The sequence below is a fragment of the Ursus maritimus genome, unplaced genomic scaffold (assembly GCF_017311325.1).
Source record: "Ursus maritimus isolate PB19 unplaced genomic scaffold, ASM1731132v1 scaffold_14, whole genome shotgun sequence".
NCBI classification, from domain to species: domain Eukaryota; kingdom Metazoa; phylum Chordata; class Mammalia; order Carnivora; family Ursidae; genus Ursus; species Ursus maritimus.
Window position 1 is genome coordinate 37,692,657 of NW_024423786.1, and position 25,828 is coordinate 37,718,484.

The 25,828-nt window shown below is 41.4% G+C and overlaps 1 protein-coding gene across 2 annotated transcripts in view; it reads right to left on the minus strand.

Annotated features, from left to right (window-relative positions):
* Positions 1-25,828, minus strand: part of RAD54L2 (RAD54 like 2) — a 113,606-nt gene that overhangs the window by 63,930 nt on the left and 23,848 nt on the right. The window contains exon 3 of one of the 2 annotated variants that reach the window (XM_040628745.1): positions 14,788-14,980. In XM_040628745.1, the coding sequence (XP_040484679.1) occupies positions 14,788-14,926 (139 nt within the window). In that variant the 5' untranslated portion in view covers positions 14,927-14,980. Of the gene's footprint in view, positions 1-14,787; positions 15,188-25,828 lie in introns of those variants that run through there. The other variant, XM_040628746.1, reaches the window with a different exon arrangement.

Below are 25,828 nucleotides of genomic sequence, written 5' to 3' on the forward strand. Positions count from 1 at the left end.
AGAGTCAGGCAGCAGCGACAAATTTCAGCCTCTGTCACAGAACAGAGGATTGCGTGTTCTCTACTAATGTTCTGGCCACTTTAACTCTGTTTCTGTTGGTGCTGCTCCAACCCTGCAGCGTCCGGGTGTGCGCCCCACACCCGAGGCGTCCCAGCCCTCACTTCCAGGGCCGGTAGCGTCTCCTGTCCTTTGTGTTTCTAATGCCGCCAGCCTTGTAGCCGCCAGCCGCCCGCGCGCTCAGTCTCCCGGTCTCAGTCTGGATCCAGTAGCGCACCGGGATTCCGGTGTTCCAGCCCGAATGCCTGGTGGCGCGGCGCGCCGGCTCGCGGTCTCAGTCTGCTGTTTCGCGTTTTTGATCCGCGAGCACCCGCCCGCTCTCCCGTGCAAGTGGCTACCACTTCCCGGCGCCCGAACACGGCGGCTCCCTCCCCCTTCCGTTTATCTTCCGATATCTGTGCACAGTTTCATGGCTCCCCGATTCGTACCTCAATACTCAGCGCTGGAGATGTTCATTTGTAGAGATCCAGATGCGTCTTCCTGCGTCTCAGGCTGGTTCCGTGGTTGTTTAGGCTGGTCTGGTACCTATCCAGCTCGACTCGGAGGACCGGCTGAAAACGGTGTCTCCTACTCCTCCGCCATCTTAACTCCTCCCCCTTTTTGAGAATTCAATGTCAGGGATGGAGATCAGTAGCTCTGTACAATTCTTGATTTCCCCAATGTTTGCAAGCGGGATGTCACTACTCCAAGCAGTACCTGTTACAAGAGCAGCTTTTTTTCTTGAAATCTCAAAGTCATAGTAAATGCATCCCTCAGAATGTGGATGGCAGGCGTATCATTTTTCTTCATGTGATCCTGTGATCCAGCAATCCCACTTCTGGGTGTTTATTTGATGGGAATTAAATCACTATTCCGAAGCGTTATCTGCACCTTCATGTTCACTGCAGCACTATCTCCCATGGCCAAGATATGGAAGCAAACTAAGTCCGCCCATAGATGAGTGGTGTTTAAGAGAGAAGCTTCCAGACGTAGGGACTTGCGCGAAGGCACCAGGTCCCCCACTGCTGTGCTGGCTGTGGCGCGAACGTAGACAATGCTCTGAGGCTGTTCTTCAGAGGAAAGGCACGAAGAACAGGCAGTGATGTTCTCTCACGACGAATTCTAGACACCTCACAGCTGCTGGGAGGAGCTAGCCCCAAGGCTAACGTGGCGTGCTGGGGGACCACACACATCTTCTTTATCCATTCATCTGCTGACGGACACTTGGGCTGCTGCCATAATTTGGCTATCATAAGTAATGCCACGATAAACATAGTGGTGCATGTATCTCTTTGAATCAGTGTTTTTGTAATTTTGGGGTAAATACTCAGTAGTGCAATTCCTGGATTATAGGGTAGTTCTATTTCTAATTTTTTGAGGAACTTCCATACTGTCTTCCACAGTGGCTGCACCAGTTTGCATTCTCACCAACAGTACATAAGGGTTCCTTTTTCTCCACATCCTCGCCGAAACTCGTTTCGTGTTTTTCATTTTAGCATTTCTGACAGGTATGATGTGGTATCTCATTGTCATTTTGATTTGCATTTCCCTGATGCTGAGTAATGCTGAACATCTTTTCATGTGTCTGCTGGCCATCTGGATATCTTCTGTGGCGAAATGTCTGTTCATCTCTTCTGCCCATTTTTTAATTGGATTATTTGCTTTTTGCAGTGCTGAGTTGTGTAAGTTCTTTATATATTTTGGGTACTAACCCTTTATCAAATATGTCATTTACAAATACCTTCTCCCATTCAGTAGGCTGTCTTTCAATTTTGTTGGTTGTTTCCTTTGTTGTGCAGAAGCTTTTTATTTTAATGTAGTGTCAATAGTTTATTTTTGTTTTTGTTTCTGTTACCCTCAAGACACATTATCTAGAAAGATGTTGCTATAACCAGTGTCAGAGAAATTAGTGCCTGTGCTCTATTCTAGAATTTTTATGGCTTCAGGTTTTATATTTAGGTCCTTAATCCATTTAGAGTTTATTTTTGTGTATGGTGTAAGAAAGTGGTCCACTTTCATTCTTTTGCATGTAGCTGTCCAGTTTTCCCAACACCATTTGTTGAAGAGACCTTTTACCATTGCATATTCTTTCCTCCTTTGTCAAAGATTAATTGACTATATAATTGTGGGTTTATTTCTGGGCTTTCTATTCTGTTCCATTGATCTGTGTGTCTATTTTTTGTGCCAGTACCATATTGGTTTGATTACTACAGCTTTGTAACATAACTTTAAGTCCGGAATTGTGATACCTCCAAATTTTTTTCAAGATTGCTTTGGCTATTTGGGGTCTTTCTTAGTTCCATATAAATTTTAGGATTATTTGTTCTAGTCCTGTGAAAAATGCTGTTGGTATTTTGATAGGGATTGCATTAAATGTGTAGATAGCTTTGGGTAATATAGCATTTTATCTGTTCTTTTGATCCATGAGTATATAGAATGTCTTTCCATTTCTTTGTGTCATCTTCAATTTCTTTCATCAATATTTTACAGTTTTCAGAGTACAGATCTTTCATCTCTTTGGTTAAGTTTATTCCCAGGTATTTTACTATTTTTGGTGCAACTGTAAACGGGACTTTCTTTTTTTTTTTTTTTTTTAAAGATTTTATTTATTTATGTGACAGAGAGACAGCCAGCGAGAGAGGGAACACAGCAGGGGGAGTGGGAGAGGAAGAAGCAGGCTCATAGCAGAGGAGCCCGATGTGGGACTCGATCCCGGTACGCCGGGATCACGCCCTGAGCCGAAGGCAGACGCTTTAACGACTGCGCTACCCAGGCGCCCCACGGGACTATTTTCTTAATTTCTCTTTATGCTGCTTCTTTATTAGTGTATGGAAATGCAACGGATTTCTGTATATTGATTTTGTATCCTGTGATCTTACCGAACTCATTTATCAGTTCTAGTAATTTTTTGGTGGAGTCTTTAGGGTTTTCTATATATAGTATTATGTCATCTGCAAATAGTGGAAGTTTTACTTCTTCCTTACTAATGTGGATGTCTTTTACTTCTTTTTGTTGTCTGACTGCTGTGGCTGGGACTTCTAGTACTTTGTTGAATAAAAATGGTGAGAGTGCATATCCTTGTCTTATTCCTTACCTTAGGGAAAAAGCTCTCAGTTTTTCCTCACTGATGATGATGTTAGCTGTGGTTTTTTATATAAAGCCTTTATTTATGTTGAGGTACGTTCCCTCTAAACCTACTTTATTGAGTGTTTTTATCATGAATGGATGTACTTTGTCAAATACTTTTTCTGCATCTATTGAAATGATGATATGGTTTTTATCCTTTCTCTTAATTGATCTGATGTATCACGCTGATTGATTTGCAAATATTGCAAATACCCAACAGTCAATTCTTATGCCTCATACTACCCTGGCTATTGCTAGCCTTTGAGTAACATAGTTGATCACTTCCTCCGTGAAATATATTTGGGAGGGGGGGCTACCATAGCACTTTTCTCCTTTCTACTACCTCAGTGCCCATTTCTTCTCAGTCTTCTTTCCTAGACCATCTTTATCCCCCCTCCCCACCTTTGAGTGCCCAGCGCTTAGTCACTCAGACCACTTCTCTTATTTCTGGGATGATCTCATCCTATCCCATGATATACATTTATATAGAGATATAGCCTATGTTTTTATCTTTAATGTAGAGTCCTCCTCTGAACTTCAACTCCATAATCTAACTACCTTCTAGACATCTCAACTTGGAGGCATAAGACATGTCAAATTTAACGTGTTCTAAAACTAAACTTTTATCTGTCCCCAATCTGTGCCTCTCCCCCAATCTTCCCAAGTTTAGAAAATGGTATCTTCAAGTTGTTCAATCCAAAAACTTTGGAATCCATCCTTCTCTTCTCTCTTTCACACAATCTACATCCACTTCATGAACAAATCCTATTGCTCTATCTTCAAAACATATCCAGAATCCAACTACTAACCACCAAGCCACCATCACCTCTTGCCTGGATTTTGCAGTATTTTCCCAATTAGTCTTTTGACCTCATCTCCCTTAGCCTGTTCCCTACATATCAGTCACAGTGATCTTTTAAAACCTGACCAGATCTCATTCCTCTGCTCAAACCCTCCAGTAGCTCCCACCTCACATAATAAGGCCTCATGCAGTCTGATCCCATGGCCTCTCTTCTACCACCCTCATCCCGGCATACTCTGCTTCAGCTACCATGGCTCCTTGTTGTTTCTTCCACACATCGAGACAGCTCCTGCCTTTGGATCTTTGCTCTTGCTATCCTACCTGTCTTGAATGCTCTTTCTCTAGACAACCACCAGTCTAGCCCCCTAACTTCCTTCATGGCTCACTCAAAAGTCACCTGATCAAGTGAGGTCTTTCTTAACCATGCTACATAAAATAGCACCACACGACATTTATACTTTACCTAGTCCCCCTTTCTTCATGGCACTTAAAACCTCCTGACACCCTGTTTATGTACTTATCATCTGTCTCTACCTAATAAATGAAAATCCCTTGTAGAGGCAATTTTATTCCCTGCTTTATTCCCAATGCCCATGACAATGCCTAGCAAAAAGTAAGTGCTCAATAAATATTACTGAATGACTAGATGAATACATTCCTTTCCCCTGACACTCTCGCACATTGTTATTGTTCTCCTGATGTCCTCTGCTCTCTTTGGGACCTGCCCCTCTTCTAGGCGCTGAAACTCACTGGACTACACAGCTTTTTACACAACTGACTCCTAAAAGACTCTACTAGGTAGCTTCCTCACAAAAAATTCATTTTGGGTGCCTGGGTGGCTCAGTCAATTAAGTGTCTGCCTTCAGCTCAGGTCATGATCCCAGGGTCCTGAGATCAAGCCCCATGTCTTGCTCCTGCTCATCAGGGAGCCTGCTTCTCCCTCTGCCTCTCCCCCTGCTCATGCTCTCTCTCTCTCTCTCTAATAAAATCTTAAAAAAAAAAAACCTCATTTCTACTAATGCATTTAACAGTCTACTCTGAGAGTCTTATAAATAGATGGTGGTCTGTGGGCTAGAAAACAGTCACTTAGATCTACAGACAAATAATCTTATTCACTGAACATTAATGGTTAATCTAAAGGGAAGTCTCTAGCAAAATGTCATTATGTTCTATTCTTACTCAGTTCTATCCAATTCCCCAGACCTGGATAGCTAATAGATCCATTATCCAAGTAAAATGAAAGCACATATCCATACAAAGGCTTGTACATGAATGTTCATAGTGGCTTTATTTGTAATAAGAAAGAAAGAAAGAAAGAAAGAAAGAAAGAAAGAGAAGGAAGGAAGGAAAGAGGAAGGAAGGAAGAGATGGAGACGGAGGGAGGGAGAAGGGAAGGAAGGGAGAAGGGGAGGGAGGGAAGAGGAAAGGAAGAAAGAACACACAGGGAATGGATAAACAAACTGGGGTATATCCATACAATGGAATACTACTCGGCAATGAAAAGAAATGAACACCTGATATATACAACACGGATGAATCTTAAAATAATTATGCTGGGTCAAAGAAGCCAGATGCCCCAAAAGAGAATGACTACCCTATGTGGTTTCATTTATACCAAAATATAATCAATAAGGACAGAAAGCAGATCAGTGGTTCACTAGGGACAGGGTTAGAGGGCAGAAAAAGGACGGAAGGACTTCAAAAGGGGATAAGGAAACTTTCAGGGGTAATGAATATGCTTATTATCTTGATTTTGATGATCGTTTTAGGGGTATATATACATAGCACACAATTAAACCTCAATAAGGCTGGAAAAAAACAAAAATCCAACTATACAGCACTCTGACTAAATAGCTTAAGTGGGATATATTAAAAGAAAAAAACCTCGTGAACTTTAGATTGTTTGTCGTGAAAATATCTGAAACAATGTTGAACCTACTGTAAAACCAAGCAAATGAATAAACACTGATGCTGAGAACCAGGTTCTCCCTGTGGGAGAAAGGAGATACAAATATGAAATGGGAGAAGGATTAAAGTTTAGAGCATTGTTTATGAACACAGTTTTTTAAAATAAATGTTATTTCCTAGCTCTACAGACCAAAAGAGCCTATAATCAATGATATCCCAGTAGTAATGAGCACATGTATAGCCCAGATCTTGGTTTCTAAATACCATTTCCCTCTAAAAGCAACCAGGAATCTCTGGAGAAAAAGCCAATTCCCAGGTTGGAGCAGAGAAAATACAAGCTAGGCCTGGAACATTGCTGTCCAGGAACCCGGGATCATGAACCAGTGCTCACAAATTGTAGGGAACATATCAAAGGAACACTGAAGTTAGCTGGAAGGTGCTCCTACTAGCCAAATCTGCGACAATTTGAGCATCAAAATGAACAATAGGAATGGATTCTATCACACTGAATTTTTTAAAGATTTTATTTATTTACTTATTTGAGAGAGAGAGAGCATGAACAGGGGGACAGCCAGAGGGAGAGGGAGACTCCCCACTGAGCATGGAGCCCAATGCAGGGCTCAATCACAGGACCCGGAGGCGATGACCTGAGCCGAAGTCAGACGGTTAACTGTGGGTAACTCAGCCACCCAGACGCCTCTATCACACTGAGTTTTTAAAAAAAGGATCTGAGACCCTACTGATATTTAAAAATAATAATGATGATGATGATGATGATGATGAAGAAAAATAAAGTGGGGAGGGAAAGCTTATCTTTTCCAAAAAATACAAATAAATGTAGAAGGAATACAGAATCACGAAAACCACCATTTTGCAGCCACCATATTAATAAGTGATGCAGGCAGGAATCATAAATGGAAACTGAAAACACTGGGTAAAAGACTGGACGCACAGGATATTCCCATAATTTTAGATTCACAGAAGAAATGAGAGGAAGGTACAGAGATTTACCATATACCATGCAAAGACTCCCCCATTATCAATACTGCCCAGCAGAGTGGTCCATTTGTTGTATCCAGTGGAAGAACTTACATTGCCATATTATTATCACCCAAAACCTATAATTTACATTAGGGTTCACTCTTAGTGTTGTACATTTTATGGGTTTGGGCAAATACATAATGACATGTATCCACCATTATGGTATCATACAGAGTAGTTTCACTGCCCTAAAAATCCTCTGTGCCCTATCAATTTACCGCCCACCCTAAACGCCTGGCAACCACTGATCTTTTTACTTTTATTTTGTATTTATTTAATTTATTTTTTAAAAGATTTTATTTATTTGTCAGGGGGAGAGAGAGAGAGTGAGCACAAGCAGGGGGAGTGGCAGGCAGGAGAAGGGAGCCTGACATGGGACTCGATCCCAGGAACCCGGGATCATGACCTGAGCTGAAGGCAGACACCCAACCGACTGAGCCACCCAGGCATCCCTATTTTTTACTTTTTAAAAATAAAAACTTAGAAAAGTAAAAATAAGTGAGATGCCATGGAATTACAAAGCCATTATAATTACGAAGATTTTTAAATGGCACATGGAAAAAGGGATACACAATAGGATTCTAGTTTTGTAAAAATACATTTGCATAGCAAAAAAACTGGGAAAACTACAACAAAATATCTTGCTATCACTGGCTGATGGAATTATGGGTGATTTTTGTATCCTTTATAATACTCTGTATTTCCAAAACTTATTTAATAAGCACATATTACTCATAATCACAAAGTTATTAAACAGTAAAATCAACAAGCTGTTTGGCATTATAGATTTTGAAATATTATCCAAATTCCAGACACACTCTCCAAAGAAGGATCTAGGACATTAGGCAATCACAGGGTTCATAACATTTCTTTAAAACTATTCTTAGAAAATAAATCTAGGCTCAAAATAAGGATGTCTAATGTGACAGAGAGGCCATAATAAATGGTGAAAACTATAACTCCATAACCTATGCGGCCTTGTGAAGGGCCCTGAGGGCTTCCATATGAGGGAGAAAATATTGGGTAGGATTCCGATTAGACTGCTGAAATCACTCGTCCCAGGTGCAATTCTTTATGAAACAAAATCACCCATTCTGATCTTAGTACAAATTTCTGGAAGCTCCCCCATACTTCTTCCACTTGCAGCTGCTCAGAGAGCATAACTTTTTCTGCAGAATGCTACTATTTACTGATATGTCAAGAACTCGTGAAAATCTGGAAGAGCAACTGCTAGAACCCAAACAAATAAACCCAGGATTCCAGGTATATTTCAAACTGCTACCACTAGCCCTATGTGCTCAGGCCCCTGCCTATCTCATTCCAGACCACTCTGGCCTTTACTCTCTATGCTCCAGCCACCATGGCCTCTACGCTCCTGATTCTTAAACAAGCAAATTCATTCCCACACCAGAGCCTTTGCCCTGGCCCTCTGCCTAGAACACTTTACCCCTGATTCTTTACATTGTAAGCAAAAAGGACAAATAGAAAGGGGTCAGAAAAAGCAAAAAGCAAACTCCCTGCAGAAAACTCAGAGACAAAGGGGTTGAAAAGGAGATCAGCTTTTCCTACCCAGTGGTCCAAGGTGAAGGAGGTCAGGCTGAGGCCAAAGTTGACATCCAGGAGGTTAGCTTTCTGTCAACAAGATGGCTATGAAGCAGGTTCCAGAAGGAACATACCTAGTTGCAATTCCAGTACCTCACTATCCTGATATGCCATGTAAAACAGACAAAAATAAAACAAACAAACAAAAAGCAGCCTTCACGTTTCAAAAGATGTACCCATCAAGGCAGTCTATGTCCAGATCTTGACTAACTTAAACCAGGACTTCTCAAACTTTCCACTGAGGAGTCCTAAATGCCTGCAGAAAATATTCTTATCCCTTTGGGACTCTCAGGGTACCATTCAAAAAGCAGTCAAACTGGGGTGCCTGGGTGGCTCAGTCGGTTAAGCATCTGCCTTTGGCTCAGATCATGATCCTGGGGTTCTGTGATCAAGTCCCGCATCAGACTCCCTGCTCCACAGCCGGGGCCTTTTTCTCCTCTCCCTCTGCCTGCCACTCCCCCTGCTCGTGCTCTCTGTGTCAAATAATTTAATAAAATCTTTAAAAACAACAACAACAAAGCACTCAAACTCTAAAATTTATTTGAAAAAATCCTATTTTACCTTAAAAATGCATATGAATCCTGGTTTCTATGACTAATTTTCATTACAAAAATATTTTTAATTCCTCACCAGTTAAAGTACTAAACACTCAACCCCCAAAACCACTCCCCCAATCTCCTGATAAAATTGGTACTCCAACAAGGTTTGTCATGTTCATCCTGAAGCTGCATAAACCCCCAGTATGTCTACCACAACCCGGGGAACCAAGTTTGGAAATAAAACCCTTTGGCAAGCAATTATTCTTAGAATAACCAGTAAGTTCTTTAAGTTTGCAGTTTCTGGCTAGGGCTTTGGTTTTTTCTCCAGTAAAATTCCTTTAGAAAAACCCTACTCTTGTCTTAGCTTAACAAGGGTGTTCACAACATGGGCCACACAGCTTGGATGAGTAGAATGCTCTCAGAAGAAAAGAGTGGTGGCGGCCCCAGAACCCTGCTGGAGAACCAGGCGAAGACCGGCAAAACTAGCACAAGTAATGACGTAAAAATACCAATACCGTAGGAAAGAAGTCGGGCATCTGGATTTTCCTTGCAAATATTTCACAAGAACAAAGGTAGCCTATAAGAAGTGCAAGTGGTAGTGGAAGAGGGAATCATATTATTAACTAAGATTCATCACACACCTGCAGAACAAGCAAAATCAGGAATTGGACCCGTTAATCCAGATGAATGTTATGAAGAAATACATGAAGTTCTTGTTAAACAAACATTTTAAATTTTAAGCATCTCCTCCGCCCACCCAACCTTTAAGGGCATCTTTAGACCAGGTTTCTTGCTATTTTTCTCCCATGTCTCCCTGCTGCAGGAGTACAAGAAGCTACCCTGCAGAAACAGATGTTAAGATGTTTGTCACTTGTATAGACAGGAAAACCCTTGGAAATATCTCTTGATCTAAACTTTATCACTTATGGTTGCCAAAGCCATGAAAGGAAGAATCTACTATATGCTTAGAGCGGAGTGACACTGAGGAAAACAAATGTGCCAACAAACCACCAAGGCAAAGGAAAATCTCTTTACAAAGCCAAGTAAAGACAGGACTCTGACACAAACCAGCCGTGCCACACTTTCACATTCACTGAAACACATATTAAATGGCAACTGAAAACAAACTTTTTTTGTAAAAGCTAGATTATTCTAGGAGTTCCCTTCATCTAAATATTTCAAAGTACTTTATCTAGGGCAAGATATTGGACCTGAGGCTGAGCTAGAAGAAAATACTGAACCAGAAAAACCACTTTGCATTAAGGAAAGTCAATTCCAGAGGCACCAGGTTTTTTGTTTTGTTTTTAAAGATTTTATTTATTTATTTGAGAGAGAGAGAGCACAAGCACAGGGCGGGGGGGGGGGGGCAGAGGGAGAAGCAGACTCCCCACTGAGCAGGGACCCCCCCCACACACACACACGCGGTCAACCCCAGGACCCCAGGATCATGACCCAAGCTGAAGGGAGATGCTTAACCGACTGAGCCACCCAGGCACCCTCACAAGCACCAGGTTTTGAACTTCTGCCTCTGATAATGATAGACTCCAAAGGTACTGACACCTAACTTCTCCCACCATTCCAAGAGAATAGAGAAAATCCAACACAGACATTAGGAGAAGAGAGAAACAGGGGAATAAAAAAACAATCCAAAATATCTTACAACCTGCCATGAGCCCCACAATATGTTAGAAATGGAAAGCACTGTCTTCTCCCCACCTTTTTAAAGACAAAATCATAGTGCTGCTCCCCAAAAGCCAAAGCCTCCATGTTGTCAGACTACTATCCCACAAGTCAACATTCAAAGGTGAGTATCAAGGGGGAGACAATGTCCCATCTTAATGCAGCAAAGCTAAAAATATCTCTAACTCCCCCCTCCACTTCCTATCTATTCCATTCTTCCCACCTTTGTAAAGATTTCATCATCCTCCCAGGTTTTACCTATTCCGTCTTCAACCTGCCCCACATATGCAATAAGTCACCGAGTCCTATAAATTCCACTGCAACAATTCTGACCATTTACTCCTATGCAGGTCAACTGACCCCAACAGTTCGAAATCTCATTAACCCTTACCACAGACCTAACTGGTCGTCACTATCTAGAGGCCATCTCTTCTGTACACCGCTAAATAACATTCTTAAAAATCAAAGGTTTAATGAATGCTCCTCGGTAAAAACTTCCATCAATTCCATGCTGCCTTTAAAACAAATTCTGAACTCCCCCCAACCTGATTTCAGGCTATCACTCCAGCCTCACTCTGGTCAGCCTCCTAATGTGCCCAGCTCTATATCAAGTAAGATAGGTCATCATTCTCTAGCATATGTCATACTTGCCCTTCTACTATGTCTTTACTCATGCTATTACTTCTAATTGTCCTCTCATCTCTGGTCAATAATATTAATCAACTTCTTTCCTCATAGCACAAACTAGGAGAGAAAGCAACCCATTACAGGCAAGGGAATGATATAAATCTATGGTCTCAGAAGCAGCATGGGTTTAAAAAAGGAGCACCACTTTGGAAACCAAAGGCCCCGCTTTGCCACTTTCTTGCAAAGTTATACTGAGTGAGCCATTTGCCTTTCTGAGCCTCAATTTCCTTATCTTTAAAATGTATTTGCTTTACCTAACACATAGGATTATCAAGATAATCGAATAGGATAAAGTGTGTCAAAATGCTTGTGAGGGAATGAACTAAAGGAGTACCTAGAAGGAAATTTGTAGTTTTAATTGTTTTTATTAAGGGAACAAATGCAAGCACATTCTTTTTTTTTTTTTTTAAGATTTATTTATTTATTTGAGAGAGAGAACATGAAAGGGAGGGGCAGAGGGAGAGGCAGAGAGAATCTCAAGCAGACTCTCTGCTGAGCACAGAGCCTGACGTGGGTTTCGATGACCCTGAGATCATGACCTGAGCCAAAACCAAGAGTTGGCTGCTTAACTGACTGTGCGACCCAGGCGCCCTGGTAAGCACATTCTTAAGAAGTTTGGAAGTACTGCTAAATAAACCCAAAAGAAGTAGGAGGAAGAATATTACAAAGTAGAAATTATAAAGAAAACAAACACAAATAGAGGGACTCACCAAAGACAAAAGACAGTTCTTTGAAAAGGTTAGTATGATTGTTCAGATATTTGTGTAAATGATGAGGAAGCACTAAAAAAATGAGTTACTGTCATCCAGTAGAGATGAAACTTCAAATAAAAAGAGCTGAAGTAACAGTTTCCTTTATGAAAGGGTTTCTCAACCTCAGCACTACTGGTATTTGGGGACAATAATTGTGTGTAGGACAGAGCTGTCCTATGAAATGTAGGATGTTTAGCAGCATCCTGGTCTATGCCCACAAGACGCCGGTAGTATTCTTCCCTCACCCCCCAGAAGTCATGACGGTCAAAACTGTTTTCAGACATTGTGAATCGTCCCCTGGGAGGCAAAAGCATCCCAGGTTGAGAATCACTGCTCTAAGACAACAAAAGACCACATCACACTATACCAGCTAAGACTATTCATAGCTACTCCTAATTTTAGAATAGCTGGCTGCTCTACCCATTAAGACTGTGGGATGACCAGAAAGCCAAGGCAGGAAGGGCAAGACTGAAGAAATAGGCAGGTCTCAGATGGTTCAGCAAAATTGCATAGTGTTCAAAATGAGAGAACCAGGAAAACTATAAGCTCTAAAACAGCAGCAGAATTGCCACAAGTAACACACCTATCACTTCCATTTGGGAGTGATTCGGTGAGTAGAGCTCTAACACTACTGTGAAACATCAAAAGGATCCTTGATCAAATTCCAAGAAGTAAAATACCCTAGCAGAGCAAGAGAAGAAGACAGTACCTACGGAACATTTTTTTTTAACACTCTGAACTTCATAAATAATAAAAATAACTCATTTCAAAATGTTAAAAATTATTTCATCTGAGAACTGTATAAATATTCTTTCTTAAAAACTCCAGTTACAGGGGCACCTGGGTGGCTCAGTTGGTTAACAGTCTGCCTTCGGCTCAGGTCATGATCCCAGGGTCTGGGATCGAGCCCCATATTGGGCTCCCTGCTCAGAGGGCAGCCTGCTTCTTCCTCTCCCCACCACTCAACTAAATAAATAAATAATCTCTCTAATAAATAAAATCTAAAAAAACAAAACAAACAAAAAAACCCAAAACACTCCAGCTGCATAGCTACACTATTCTGAGACAAATCACAATTAAATTCTCACCACTTCTAAATAAATAATAGTGAAGTCCACGGAAGCGTACGATTTTTTTTTTTAATAATTCAGAACCTAACAAGGAAAACAATTCCAAAAAGCCAAGAGGGAAGACAACATGTATATATATCTACTATGCCCACCAGCAGCAACTAAAATCCAATCTAAACCTGACAAGAGTTCTAGGAGGTGCCTGAAAATATAATTCTGAGAACCCAAATGATAAAAAGCAAAAAGTGATGCAGATACCTGGGGACTCTAGTGCCATCTTAAGAACCATGAGAGCCAAGCAAGGCAGTCTGATGGTGTACCCTTCCAGCACTATCTTCCATTATTTCTACTTATTTTACTTTATAGAAAGAACAGAACCAGTTGGGGAGATTCCAACTGAATAAATTAGGAGTGGACAGCAAACGATCAAGAAAATAATAAAATAAAATAAAATGGTAATTTCCCTGCCAGAAGTGAAGTGGAAATGGGGCAGAGACTCCTAGACAGTATAAATGAGGGAAAACTGATCCCTGAACCATATGACATCTGGTAGGATGAATGAGAACTGAAGACAGTACTTTAGCAAAGAAAGAGGATCCATGCTCATTTTTCCTGAATCTGGAGAAAAGCAGTAGCACATTTTCCTAGGGTCCTTCAGGTGTTAGCAGTGATAACCTAGTGGAATGTTCAGTCTTAACCAAGGTGGTTTGTTATAAACAGACAAAAACTTTTATTCCTCAGTCAATAGGACGCTTACAAATGATGAAATCCTGTGCCATGAAAGGCTGGAATTAATTGAGAAGCCCTGTGGCTGGCCAGATGACCTGACATTAGACTGAAGATGAAAAGAAAAAGTCAATGCCACTTCAATAAGTTGGGGGCAAAGGAAGGGGTGAGCCAAACAGGAATCCAGGGTGAGCCAAACAGGAATTCCAAACAGGAAGGGGTGAGCCAAACAGGAATCTACCAGCTATGGAGGTGCAGTTCTCTCCCATTAGGAGCAATTTACAGTCACCGGAAGTGGCTGGGAGGCAGAGCAGAACCATGGGAGATGCAATAAGCTTTCTGGAGTTGTGAGCCTATCATCCGAAAATCTCTCCCCACATAACCCCCTCATTTCCATACAAGCAGAATTGTAAATATAATTTCAGGAAACTCACGGTTACCCCCATGCCTGCCTGTGGCCACCTAATGAATTCATGACCCCAGACCATAACGTCTCACCACAAGGATTCTGCCATTTACTCCTCCATGACTTGGGCAAGAATGCTCCACTCTCAAATCTTTGGATCTGAATCTGCACATCTATCAAAGATGAGTTAAATGCTAAAGGCTCATCCAGCACTAAAGTGAGGTCTATGTAGAGGGACAACAATCCATTTCTTGAGAAATAGCATCTGTGTTAATTGTTGCTTTGTTTCCAGTCTCTGCCATCTCACAATAGATGACCTAAGAAATCCAACTGGAAACACCATACTCTTCCAGCAAAAAACCCAGGAGAAGAAAAGATAAGCCAACCTATGTCACTCACTAGAGCCACTCACCATCCAGTATGTCTTCCGCGTCATCCCTGCCATGCTCCTCCACTGCCACTTCCTCCTCCTCCTCCTCCTCTTCCGCATCCTCCAGCTCCACGTCCGGGTCCAGGTCTGGATCGCTCCCTGAGGCGGATTCGTCTGACATGGCTCCCAGAGGTCCTCAGTGGGCATTACCGACTCATGGTCCACTGCAGGAGTCCTGGAAGGAGGACAAGAGGCATCAGAATCACCAAGCACTTCACTTAGGAACACAAATCTTTCAAAGAGAAAATGCCAAAGATGAATGCCCTGGAGGGGTAAACTAACCATACCCAAATTTCAACCCTCTTCAAAAGTGCACTGACCCTGATATATGTTTTGGTGACTCTCTGCCCAGTTTAAGCTTCTCTTCGCTGCTTGGGCAAGAAAATATCTTAAAGTGACCAAACAAACACACTCTGTGCCTCAGAATTCCCACTTGTTCATTTCTTCAATTTTCTTCTTTATATCTCTATATATCCATACATATACACATTTAGGATATATAATCACAGACAGTATACTAGGCTTTGGGGACACAGCAGGAAGCACAACAAATCATGTTGGGGAGTTGGTGCATGCCAGAAGGAGATTAGGGGAAAGTTCTCACTGAGCAGAGGCCAGAGGGACCCACATAGACATGTGGAGGGAGTGTGTTCAGGCATAGTGAGCAGCAAGGGCAAACCCCTGGAATGAGAGTAACTGGGACTGCTCAGGCAACAGGGAGTGGGTCCTGCCTGGAGTTGCCTTAGAGCACCGCCTGGAAGATAGTACACTCTCCAATCACCTGAATGGAGGGCTTCCAGCAGGCACCACACTGCCACTCCTCCCAAGTATATGGGGAGCCTCATGCTCCCCATGACTCAGAATGCTCCCGTGACCATCTCTGCTCTCAGGCTCTGCCCTACCTCTTAGCCCAGTTCCAGCTCCATTTCTTCCAAGAAGTATTAGCCAACTGCCCCAGTCTTCTGGGGTCATATCCCCTCTTCTGAATTCCAGTAGCCATGTTTGACCATGCTGACCTTCACTGAAGCCTTCATATGGGCTACATGGCAAAGTGGTTTGCCTTCTGTGGTTTCTCACTTCCAGACCAGACAGTAAACCCCTAAGGGCAGGGAATTAGGTGGGAGCTGTTTCTTTGTATCCTGGAGCTGGAAGCATGTCCTAGTCAAATCATTCATTCATCATTCATTCACCTTCACTCCCTCATTTGTCAACCTGCTTTATTATGTCTACTATATACCAGGTACTGCACATGTCTGTCTGTCTCTTTCTCTCTTGCTTGCTCTACTTCACTATTAGCTATAAAGGTCATTTCTTCTTGAGGGGGACAAAAAGATAAAGAGAAAGCTAGATAGACTGCTTTGTGATAAAGCAAACATTAGCAAAATGTTAACATAAAGATTCACTGACCAATTCTTTCAATTTTTCTATATATTTCAAATTTTTCATAATAAAATGTGGGGAAGGAGCACAAAATAAATAATCTTTTCTAAGACAAACTGCTACAGACAACCACATCCACAATCAGGTTATCCTAAAATTCCTCCCATCTCCCAAAATAAAAACCAAAACACAAGTCTCTAATTATTCAACACAAAAACTATTCCAGAACTGGAATCTCTTATTAAGGTCCAGACACAATTTGAAACAGAACTTTTACATTCTCCTAAAAAGAAACAGAAATAAAATGAAGTAAACTAAATCCTTTAGAGTTCTGGAAAATCAGAATTTAAGACTGTCTAGGTAACAACCATAGGAATTACGAGTGTGTGTGTCCTGATGGGTCATGTACTTAGCCTCTCAAGGCAATGAAAACAAAAAACAGCTGTAAAATGATTTAGTAATAAAATTTAAATGTTTGCATTAATAACATACTTCCAAAAACACCTACAAAGGGTGTTAAGGGATAGGGAAGAAAGGTGCCCCACAAATACAAATTAATAGAACTAATGCTGAACTATCATTCACTGAGTGACAAAGCAGATTCCAAATTTCTAATGGAATAACTATCCTATGTCTTTAAGTTCATTAGGTTTTAGAAAGGAAGCAGTAAATCAATTAGATGTCATCAGCTTTGGAAGTGAAATTTATTCTGAATATGAGTATGACGATAATTTAACAGCAGCTACTCTGTGTGCGGAAGTCAATATTTGTAATCAGCATAACCCCTCTGGTTCATCCTAGACTGCTTAAGTGTTTTGCTTACAGTGTGTTTGGCTGATTATGGAGTAGCTTTTAGAGGACAATTTTTAATTAGCCAGTACCTTTAGGTAATCTGAATGCCTGTCATTTTAGAGAAGAAATTGTGTGGTAGTGGAAGAATGACAATCACTTAGAGCTAAGCAGTAATAGGAGAAGCCTCCTATACACCCCCAGTTAATGAACATCTTCAAAACAACCTCAGCCCCAAGCTCCTGATAGAAGAAAACATCAATTAAACATCAACAACCACACATACTATTAGAATATGACACATTGGTCCAGGACCCTACTCAAAACACTTTAAGAACAGGACACTTTAAAATAGTACCCAGGTGATCAGATGCCCCAAACAGAGAATAAACTGGAAAGTGATGGATTTAAGTCCCACCAAATTTGGTTATTCTTTCCCTACCTTCCATGAGCCACTAAATTTCTTTACAGAGATGACACAATGAATTCTTTTCTCTGCTCTTCAGAAAGAATCATACCAACTACTTAAAGGGCAGGTTTTGCTGTTACTGATCTCCTTCAAAAAAGCAACAAAGGGAAACTGGCAAGGGAAAAGCTGATCTTGGCGGGCAGCAGTGCAGTCAATTACATTTTGTCTCTACGGGGCTCCACCCACACATACAAACACTTCCAAGTGGGCAGAGACTTTCAAACAGGGAAGGCAGCCCTGATTCAAGAAATTAGCTCTCAGTAGAACCCTTAGGCAGACATGAGAAAAAAAAGTTGATAAGGAAAAAATGTATCTCCCTCATTTGTGCCCCAACCCATGTGAAACTCTGTCACAATCTCCAGGGAAGAGGAGCTCTAGGAGATTATGGGTGTGCTGTGCCTTAATGAGGACCTGTATTCCTACAAAGCAAATTCTGGGAATCATTCTATTTTAACGAAACTGGAGAACTAGCTATTTTAAGAAGCTCTAAAAAGAACCACTCTGAAAAGTAAATATTCAATCCGTAAGTTATATGTTAATGTCTACAGTTTAATATATTGGGTTTGCTAAAGGAAGCTATAATTATGAAGAAATTCACAGCCAATCCCACTCCAGTCCTTTACAGCAATCTTGAGAGGGAAGGAAGGTTCCTCTGCCCTGCTAACTTCAAAAACATCGACACCTGTCTATACAGCAGTGCCTGGCCAAGAATCAGTGAAATTAATCATGCGGGCACAGCCCTAAGACACACCCCTGGGGAGGAGAATACACAGAAGAGAAAAATACAAAGACAAACACATACTAGCAAGCCTTTGTTCATAAAGCAGACCATGCTTGGAGAGTGCACACTGAAATCATAAAACTGTGGCATACACTTCCTCACCACTGCAGGGCAGCCCGTGCAATTTCAGAGATGTCTTTCTGGTCCTTGGCAGCATCCTGATGCTGCATTTGATACAAAAGAAACCATTCCAAACTGCCATGTCCTCATTAATTTTGGTGACCTTGAGTTGTATTAAATTTCCTCAAGTTATCTCAAAGCAATTCCACAGCGAGTACCATGCCCACTTCTTTTTCCATTAAGAGTATAAACAAAACCATGCATTTATGCTAATTTACAAGGGGGAGGGGAGCCTTAAGAGCATGAAAATATTCAGTCTAAAAACTTCGGCAACACTTCTTCAAAGAAGTGCATTAGTCAAGCAATTTATATACTTCAAAGACTTAAGAAAAAAAAAAAAGAGTTTAGGCCATTTCCAGTACTCAAAGGGTATCGACAGGATTCTTCCAGCCTGCTGAGAGATCCACTATGGATCACTGAAGTTATTTGAAAACACCTTTCTTGGGCAAGACAAAAACCGGATGCACACATGTAGCCCAAATGCCTTTTGATTATCTTTCAGTTACTTAAAAACACATTTAATACATACAAAGCAGCCACAGAGCTGGAAAGTGTCACAGCTCAAAATATTTTACTTGGAAATCTAAGGAGACTTTGGCAATATGGAGCTTAATTAAGACAAAATAAGGAAGAGAAGATGAACAATACATTCAGGACTCCAAGGAGCAGGGCCACAGAAGACAACTCTCTCTAAAAGGCAATGCAGTGGAGCCAGGTCCTGGGACTCAGCACCAAGCTCAACAGAGGCACTCCAGCCATGTTTACGGAATCAAACAACCTAAATTCTAGCCACAGCTCTATGGGAAACTGGCTGCATGACCTTGGTCAAATCAGTTCTCCCTCAGCTTCCTCTTATACTAGCCAGGAGAGAGACAAGAATTCATCTTCAAGATCCCTTCCAGATTCTATGACAGCAGTTCCCAAAGGGTCCAGGGACCCCTGGGATCCTCAGGACCCTTTCAAGGGAGACACAAAGTCAAAATCATGCATGGGTTAAAGAGCCATTCAAAGTGCAAGACAGACCAAAGGATTTTGATGTAACAGAATATAAAAAGTTCCCTGATATAGTTTCAAATTCCATATTACAATTAACCTTGAAGAAACTACCACTTGTCAGAGTTTTGGTACAGTACCAACGAATACCCACAATTATCTGAAAAGGCTGCTAAAACACTCCTCCCTTTTCCAACTATGTTCTTCATCTACTGTAACAAGACAGTAAGTCAACAGAACAGTAAGTCACAACATGCAGAAGCAGATCTGAGAATCTGTCTCTATTCAATCAGACTTTTTCAAATTTTCAAATGTGTAAAACAATTCTACTCTTCTAATTTTTTCATTTTGGAAAATATAGTTATTTCCATTAAAAATTATTTATGCTAATTCATAATGAATTTATTATTTTTTAAAGAAATTGGTATATTTTGTTTTAATTTCTAATACAGTGAATACTGACCATTATAACCCATATAAACAAAAGCTTTTTGGGATCTTCAATAATTTCTAAAGTATAAAAGGATTTAAGACCAAAAAGTTTGACATCTATGGTCTTAGAGTCCCTATTTTCAGGTATCATAAAGAAAAACTAGCATCTAAAAAAGATGTAACAAACAGGACCTTATTACATAAGATATTTAAACAGTTCCATGCTGTATTCAAATAAAAAGTATAAGATTAATCCAATATATTAATGATATACACAGGTTATTTTATAAATGTAATTAACCATCAAGGGCAAACTTTCTCAGTGACTGAAGTTAATACTACATTTGCAAAGTCAAATTTTTACTTTTATTACCGAATCTCTGTTATCCACATGCCCTTTAAAATGGCCAAGGGCTGAGGCTCCCTGTTTTTGTTCCCAAAGCTCCCCTGAATTAGGTCCTTCACCCAAGAGGTCACTGAGCAGCATATCCCTGCAGGGTCAGTCCCAGGCATTTTGAATAAGCAGGAATAAAACTCTAGAAGGCCACTGCTGAGGGAAGCAAATTAAAGACTCATTTCATTCTCCATGGAGTCAGCTGGAAAAAAAGGGGGAGGGAGGGTGACAAACAACTGAGTGGGGAAGATATGAGCTAAAGCAGGGGTGACAGCTTTGGCTGTGAGAAGGCTAGGTGACATAACCACTGCTACCCAGAGGGAACTGGGCTCTGAAAAATTCTCTCCCTATCAGAACACACACACACACACACACACACACACACACACACACACACACCATATGAACACTTTAAACCATCAATATAATGTGATGGTGATGAAGAAGAAGAAGAAGAAGAAAGAGGAAGGAAGGAGGAGGGAGAAAGGATGGCGGAGGAGGAGGAATAGGAAGAAGAGGAGGAAGAAGAAAAAGAAGAGGGAGAAGGAGAAGAAGAAGAAGAAAAAGAAAGTAAGGCCCCAGAGGGGCGCCTGGGTGGCACAGCGGTTAAGCGTCTGCCTTCGGCTCAGGGCGTGATCCCGGCGTTATGGGATCAAGCCCCACATCAGGCTCCTCCGCTTTGAGCCTGCTTCTTCCTCTCCCACTCCCCCTGCTTGTGTTCCCTCTCTCGCTGGCTGTCTCTATCTCTGTCGAATAAATAAATAAAATCTTTAAAAAAAAAAAAAAAAAGAAAGTAAGGCCCCAGGACCTCTGAATACTGAGGATGAGGCAAGAGTAAAAGCAATTTTGGCTAAATATGTTACCATTCAACTTGTGAGCCCTGTATCTCTTTCGACCCAGCTCTCAATTCTTAAAGTGGAGATGACAGAGATAAGGGCCTACATGGCAGGGGCATGTCTGGCCTACTTTTCCTGAAGCCTAAGCCAGCCCTGAGTCCAGATCGGCCTAAAAGCAGGTTGGGTTTATCTACTAGATGGTAACACTGAGGAGGCTCAGAGAGAAGCCAAATCACGGTTGGCGTCCCATCCCTCCAACTCCCACTACAACCACCTTCCCTCCCCCTCACCAGTCTCTTCCCAAAGCCGGAGCCCTCCGATGCTCCTTCCTTCTCCTTTCTCCTAAGAGTTCTGTCACAGAGCCATGGAGCTCACGCTGGATGCCTACAAACCCAGACAAACACAAGCTGAGTGGAGAGGGGATGGTTTGCCCTTCACAGCCCTGCAAATATTCAGACCAACTTTGGTGAATGAAGACCTCTCTGTATCTAGTCAACCTATCCACTAGATACAATCTGGAAAAGCTCTGTGCCAGTATCATCTTGACAAATCAAAGCTTTTAAAAATAAGACTATAACAGGAATTCTACATAAATCCTTCCATAATACAAAGAATAACCACAATTTTCTGAGTTGATATTGATCACTTTAGATTTTCAATTGTATTCATTTTAAAATAGCTATAACTACATGGTATACAGGTTGCATACTATGGTTTTTCCTAAATTGGCATCAACTGCAAATTAAAGTTTTAATGGATGACTACTACTATTTGACATATACTCATATTTTCAAAATACTCTACAGGAAAAATTAATATACTAACATCATTGTATTTACATGGTTATTCAAGTTTTTCACTTTGGCTTTGCCAAGTGACTTGGGCACTCTGTGTGGTTACCTCCTTAAAGGCATAGGTAAACTCTTCTTTATATCTTTTTTTTTTTTTAAGTAGGCTTCGCACCCATTGTGGGGTTCAAACTCACGACCTTGAAATCAAGAGTTGCATGCTCTACCAAAGAAGCCAGCCAGGTGCCCCAACGTAGGTACTCTTCGGGCTCTACTTTCCATAGTTCTAAAATAAACGGTAATGCTAATCAGGTGCAGACCCCTATGGTGCCTATGATACAAAACAAAAATATATTTGGTCTTTTCCCCTGGTTCCTGGCAGAGCTCCCAAAACCCTTGGAATTTTCTGAGTGACAGGAGTGTCTTTTGTTGTTTACATTGAGCCCTCTTTTGACCACACCTAATTTGTGCCAATGAAGTGACTTAGGGTGGGGCCCCCAGAGAGCCTCTGGACGTCCTGGATGGCTCAGTCCGTTAAGCCTATGACTCTTGATTTCGGCTCAGGTCATGATCTCAGGGTCCTGGAACAGAGCCCCACCTCGGGCTCCCTATGCAGGGTGGAGTCTGCTTCCCCTCTCTCTCCCTGCGCCCCTCACCCCACTCATGTGCATGTGCATGCTCTCTCTCTCTAAAATAAATATATTTAAAAAAAAAAGAAAAGGTCTTTAGGAAATACACAATGATGTATTTAGCAGTAGAAATAAATAAAAAAAACTTCTAAAAGACAGTTTAACAAGAGAATAAAATAATCTATTCCTAGTTCTCCAAAGATTTAAACACTTAAGTATGAAATATCTTATTTCAAAGTACAGATTTGAAAGATTACCTAGCTGAATATTCTCTATAGTTAATTAGCAACAAATTAGTATGAAACTTCCTTTCCTTGAAGATACAAAAATGTAGGGTTAAAAAGGCTAATTAAGCCTCCCAGCACCCCTATGTGCAGACAGGATGTCCTCTTGGTAGGGAATAGNCCTCTCTCCCTCTTTCCCTGAGCCCAGCAGGAGCTGGAATCATCTCTGAGGCAAGTCTCACCTGGGTTCCCTCTGGAAGGCTCTGGGTCTGGTCAATGTCATAAACAAACAGCACCCCACAGGCAGGTAAAAATTGGACTCACCAGCTCACCCTCCCTCTTTGTATAGATGTGGCCCAATTCTGAACAGTCTTCTAAGGAGACTTATGTAATCTATCTAGATAATGTGTTTCACTGTTACTTACGGCTAAGGTTATTCAACCTGTGCCCAGTTCTTAGGCTTCTACACAAACACACGCATGCATGCACGCACATGCATGTGCTCATGCACTTCAGCATTACAGAAATAAGTAGCTAAAGATTCTTATCACTGAACCACTTACTTAAATACACTTGCCCTATGTCTCTCTCTGGTCTAACACTGGACATGAATATTGACAAAAACAGTGACATCCAAAGACTAGCAAAAATAAGTGGGAAAAAGAGTGTGCACTTGACCTAAAGCCATTATAGTGAAGTAGAAAAAAAGCTTCTTCTTTCAAACTAATATTCCCATATCTTCTCTGGGAAGAAGCATATGGAGTCTGAACAAAACTCAGGCATAGATTTTGCAAGTAAGAAGATGACCTACAGGAAAACCTCATCTCTGTAAACAGAAAATAATGGATGTTGACCCTTGGGAAGAAGAGCCCTCTCTCAAAGACTGGAACATGGCTTGTGGATGCACACACCAAACAAGTTACCTCTCATCACTCTTCAGATAAACATGCTTATTCCATGGAGGCAAGGCCATAACTTCATTATACCATATAGGAGGTAAAGAGACCAAAATGATTCACGTAAGAATCTTAGGGCCACAATACTGTCTTGGTAGAGGGGACAAAGGGCACAGACTGAAATGAACAAAAAGTTTGAGGAAATAATTCAAAGAAAAAAGTAGCCGATAGATATTCTGTAGAAAGAATGGTCAAAGGAAAAGGCAGAAAAGTTAGCAATTAATTAGTCCAAAGCCTAGGAATGATATAATAAAGACACTACGCCAGGCATTGTGGGAGTGATACAAATACATGCCTCAAAAAATGATGCAGAGCAAAAAGCCATAAGACTATCTGACTCCAAAACAGAAAGAATCAATAACAATGTCATTTTGGGACACCAAAGAAGTCTATAGCATTTGAGTAAATAACAAATACCAAGGGGCGCCTGGGTGGCTCAGTCGTTAAGCGTCTGCCTTCGGCTCAGGGCGTGATCCCGGTATTCTGGGATCGAGCCCCACATCAGGCTCCTCCACTGGAAGCTTGCTTCTTCCTCCCCCACTCACCCTGCTTGTGTTCCCTCTCTCGCTGGCTATCTCGATCTCTGTCAAATGAATAAATAAAATCTTTTAAAAAACAATTTAAAAAAAACCCCAGGGGCGCCTGGGTGGCACAGCGGTTAAGCGTCTGCCTTCGGCTCAGGGCGTGATCCTGGCGTTCCGGGATCGAGCTCCACATCAGGCTCCTCCGCTATGAGCCTGCTTCTTCCTCTCCCACTCCCCCTGCTTGTGTTCCCTCTCTCGCCGGCTGTCTCTATCTCTGTCGAATAAATAAACAAAATCTTAAAAAAAAATAAAATAAAATAAAATAAAATAACCCCAAAATACCAAATCAAATCTAATCATAATTTAAAATGATATCCAATACAAAAATGAAAAATGACATTTTTGTCCCACTAGGAGATTTACAATGCATTGTTTCCCCTAATTACACTAAACATTTGCCCTTAATACATTCACACTCTCTTACTTGATCCCTGGTGCCCAAGATACTCATTCACCCTAATGCAGTCAAGGGTACAGTCTAGGCCTGCATGGTTTCTCTCTAACCAGGATGAGGCTGCCCTGGAATTAAACCGCAAGCCTCTGCCACATCAGCACTCACTATGTCAACCTACAACAGTTGGCAACCACCATCCAAGAATAATCTAGTTGACTGAGAGTGAAGAATAAAAGTAGAACACCTAGAGACAACTGCCAAATCTCAAGGACAGAGACTCCAGGCCTCCGTTTGGGAAAGATTAAAGAAGTTCCAATCTTCTGATCGTTTTGTCAACAAGTAGTTATTACTCATTCTTATAGCTTGTTCTCAAGTGGACATTGCCCCAGCACCGTGGCCAAAATAAAACTGCACAAAAAAGAGAAAGGAAATGAGTGATAGAAAAAGGACAGGATGAGGAGCTAATCCTTCCTCCTGCCCACCACAGCATGCAAGAATGAGTGCAACTCACTGTTACATTACAGTGAAGCTGAACGAAAGACCCAGCTAAGTCAATGGTGGCATCGGCAGAAACACAGGGCTAGAGGCTGCCACTCAGCCAAGCTAATCGAGAAACTACTGAACTACTACTATCACAAGTAGTTCCAGAATCTCCTAATCATCTCTCCCATTAACTAAAGATTAAAAAAAAAAAAAAAGTGGCTTCCATAGCAAATAATTCTGACAAGTGGGCCTCTTCACATTCCGAATGTCCCATTTTATAGTAGTGCTGCTCTTAATGAAGTTATCATTATTTTTGCACTAGTTTGGATGACATACTAGGCAGGCCTCTAAATACATGTATATACATATATTTTTTTAAAAGATCTATTTATTTGAGGGGTGCCTGGGTGGTGCAGTCGTTAAGCGTCTGCCTTCGGCTCAGGGTGTGATCCCGGCGTTCCGGGATCGAGCCCCACATCGGGCTCCTCCGCTGGGAGCCTGCTTCTTCCTCTCCCACTCCCCCTGCTTGTGTTCCCTCTCTTGCTGGCTGTCTCTCTCTCTCTCTCTAATAAATAAATAAATCTTTAAAAAAAAAAAAAGATCTATTTATTTGAGAGAGGCAAAGAGAGAGTGTATGCATGAGCATGGGCGGGGGGCGGGGGGGCAAAGGGAGAGGGAGAGAATCTCAAGCAGACTCCCGGCTGAGCTTGGAAGCTATGCAGGGCTGGATCTCATGATCCTGAGATCATGACCTGAGCAGAAGTCAAGAGT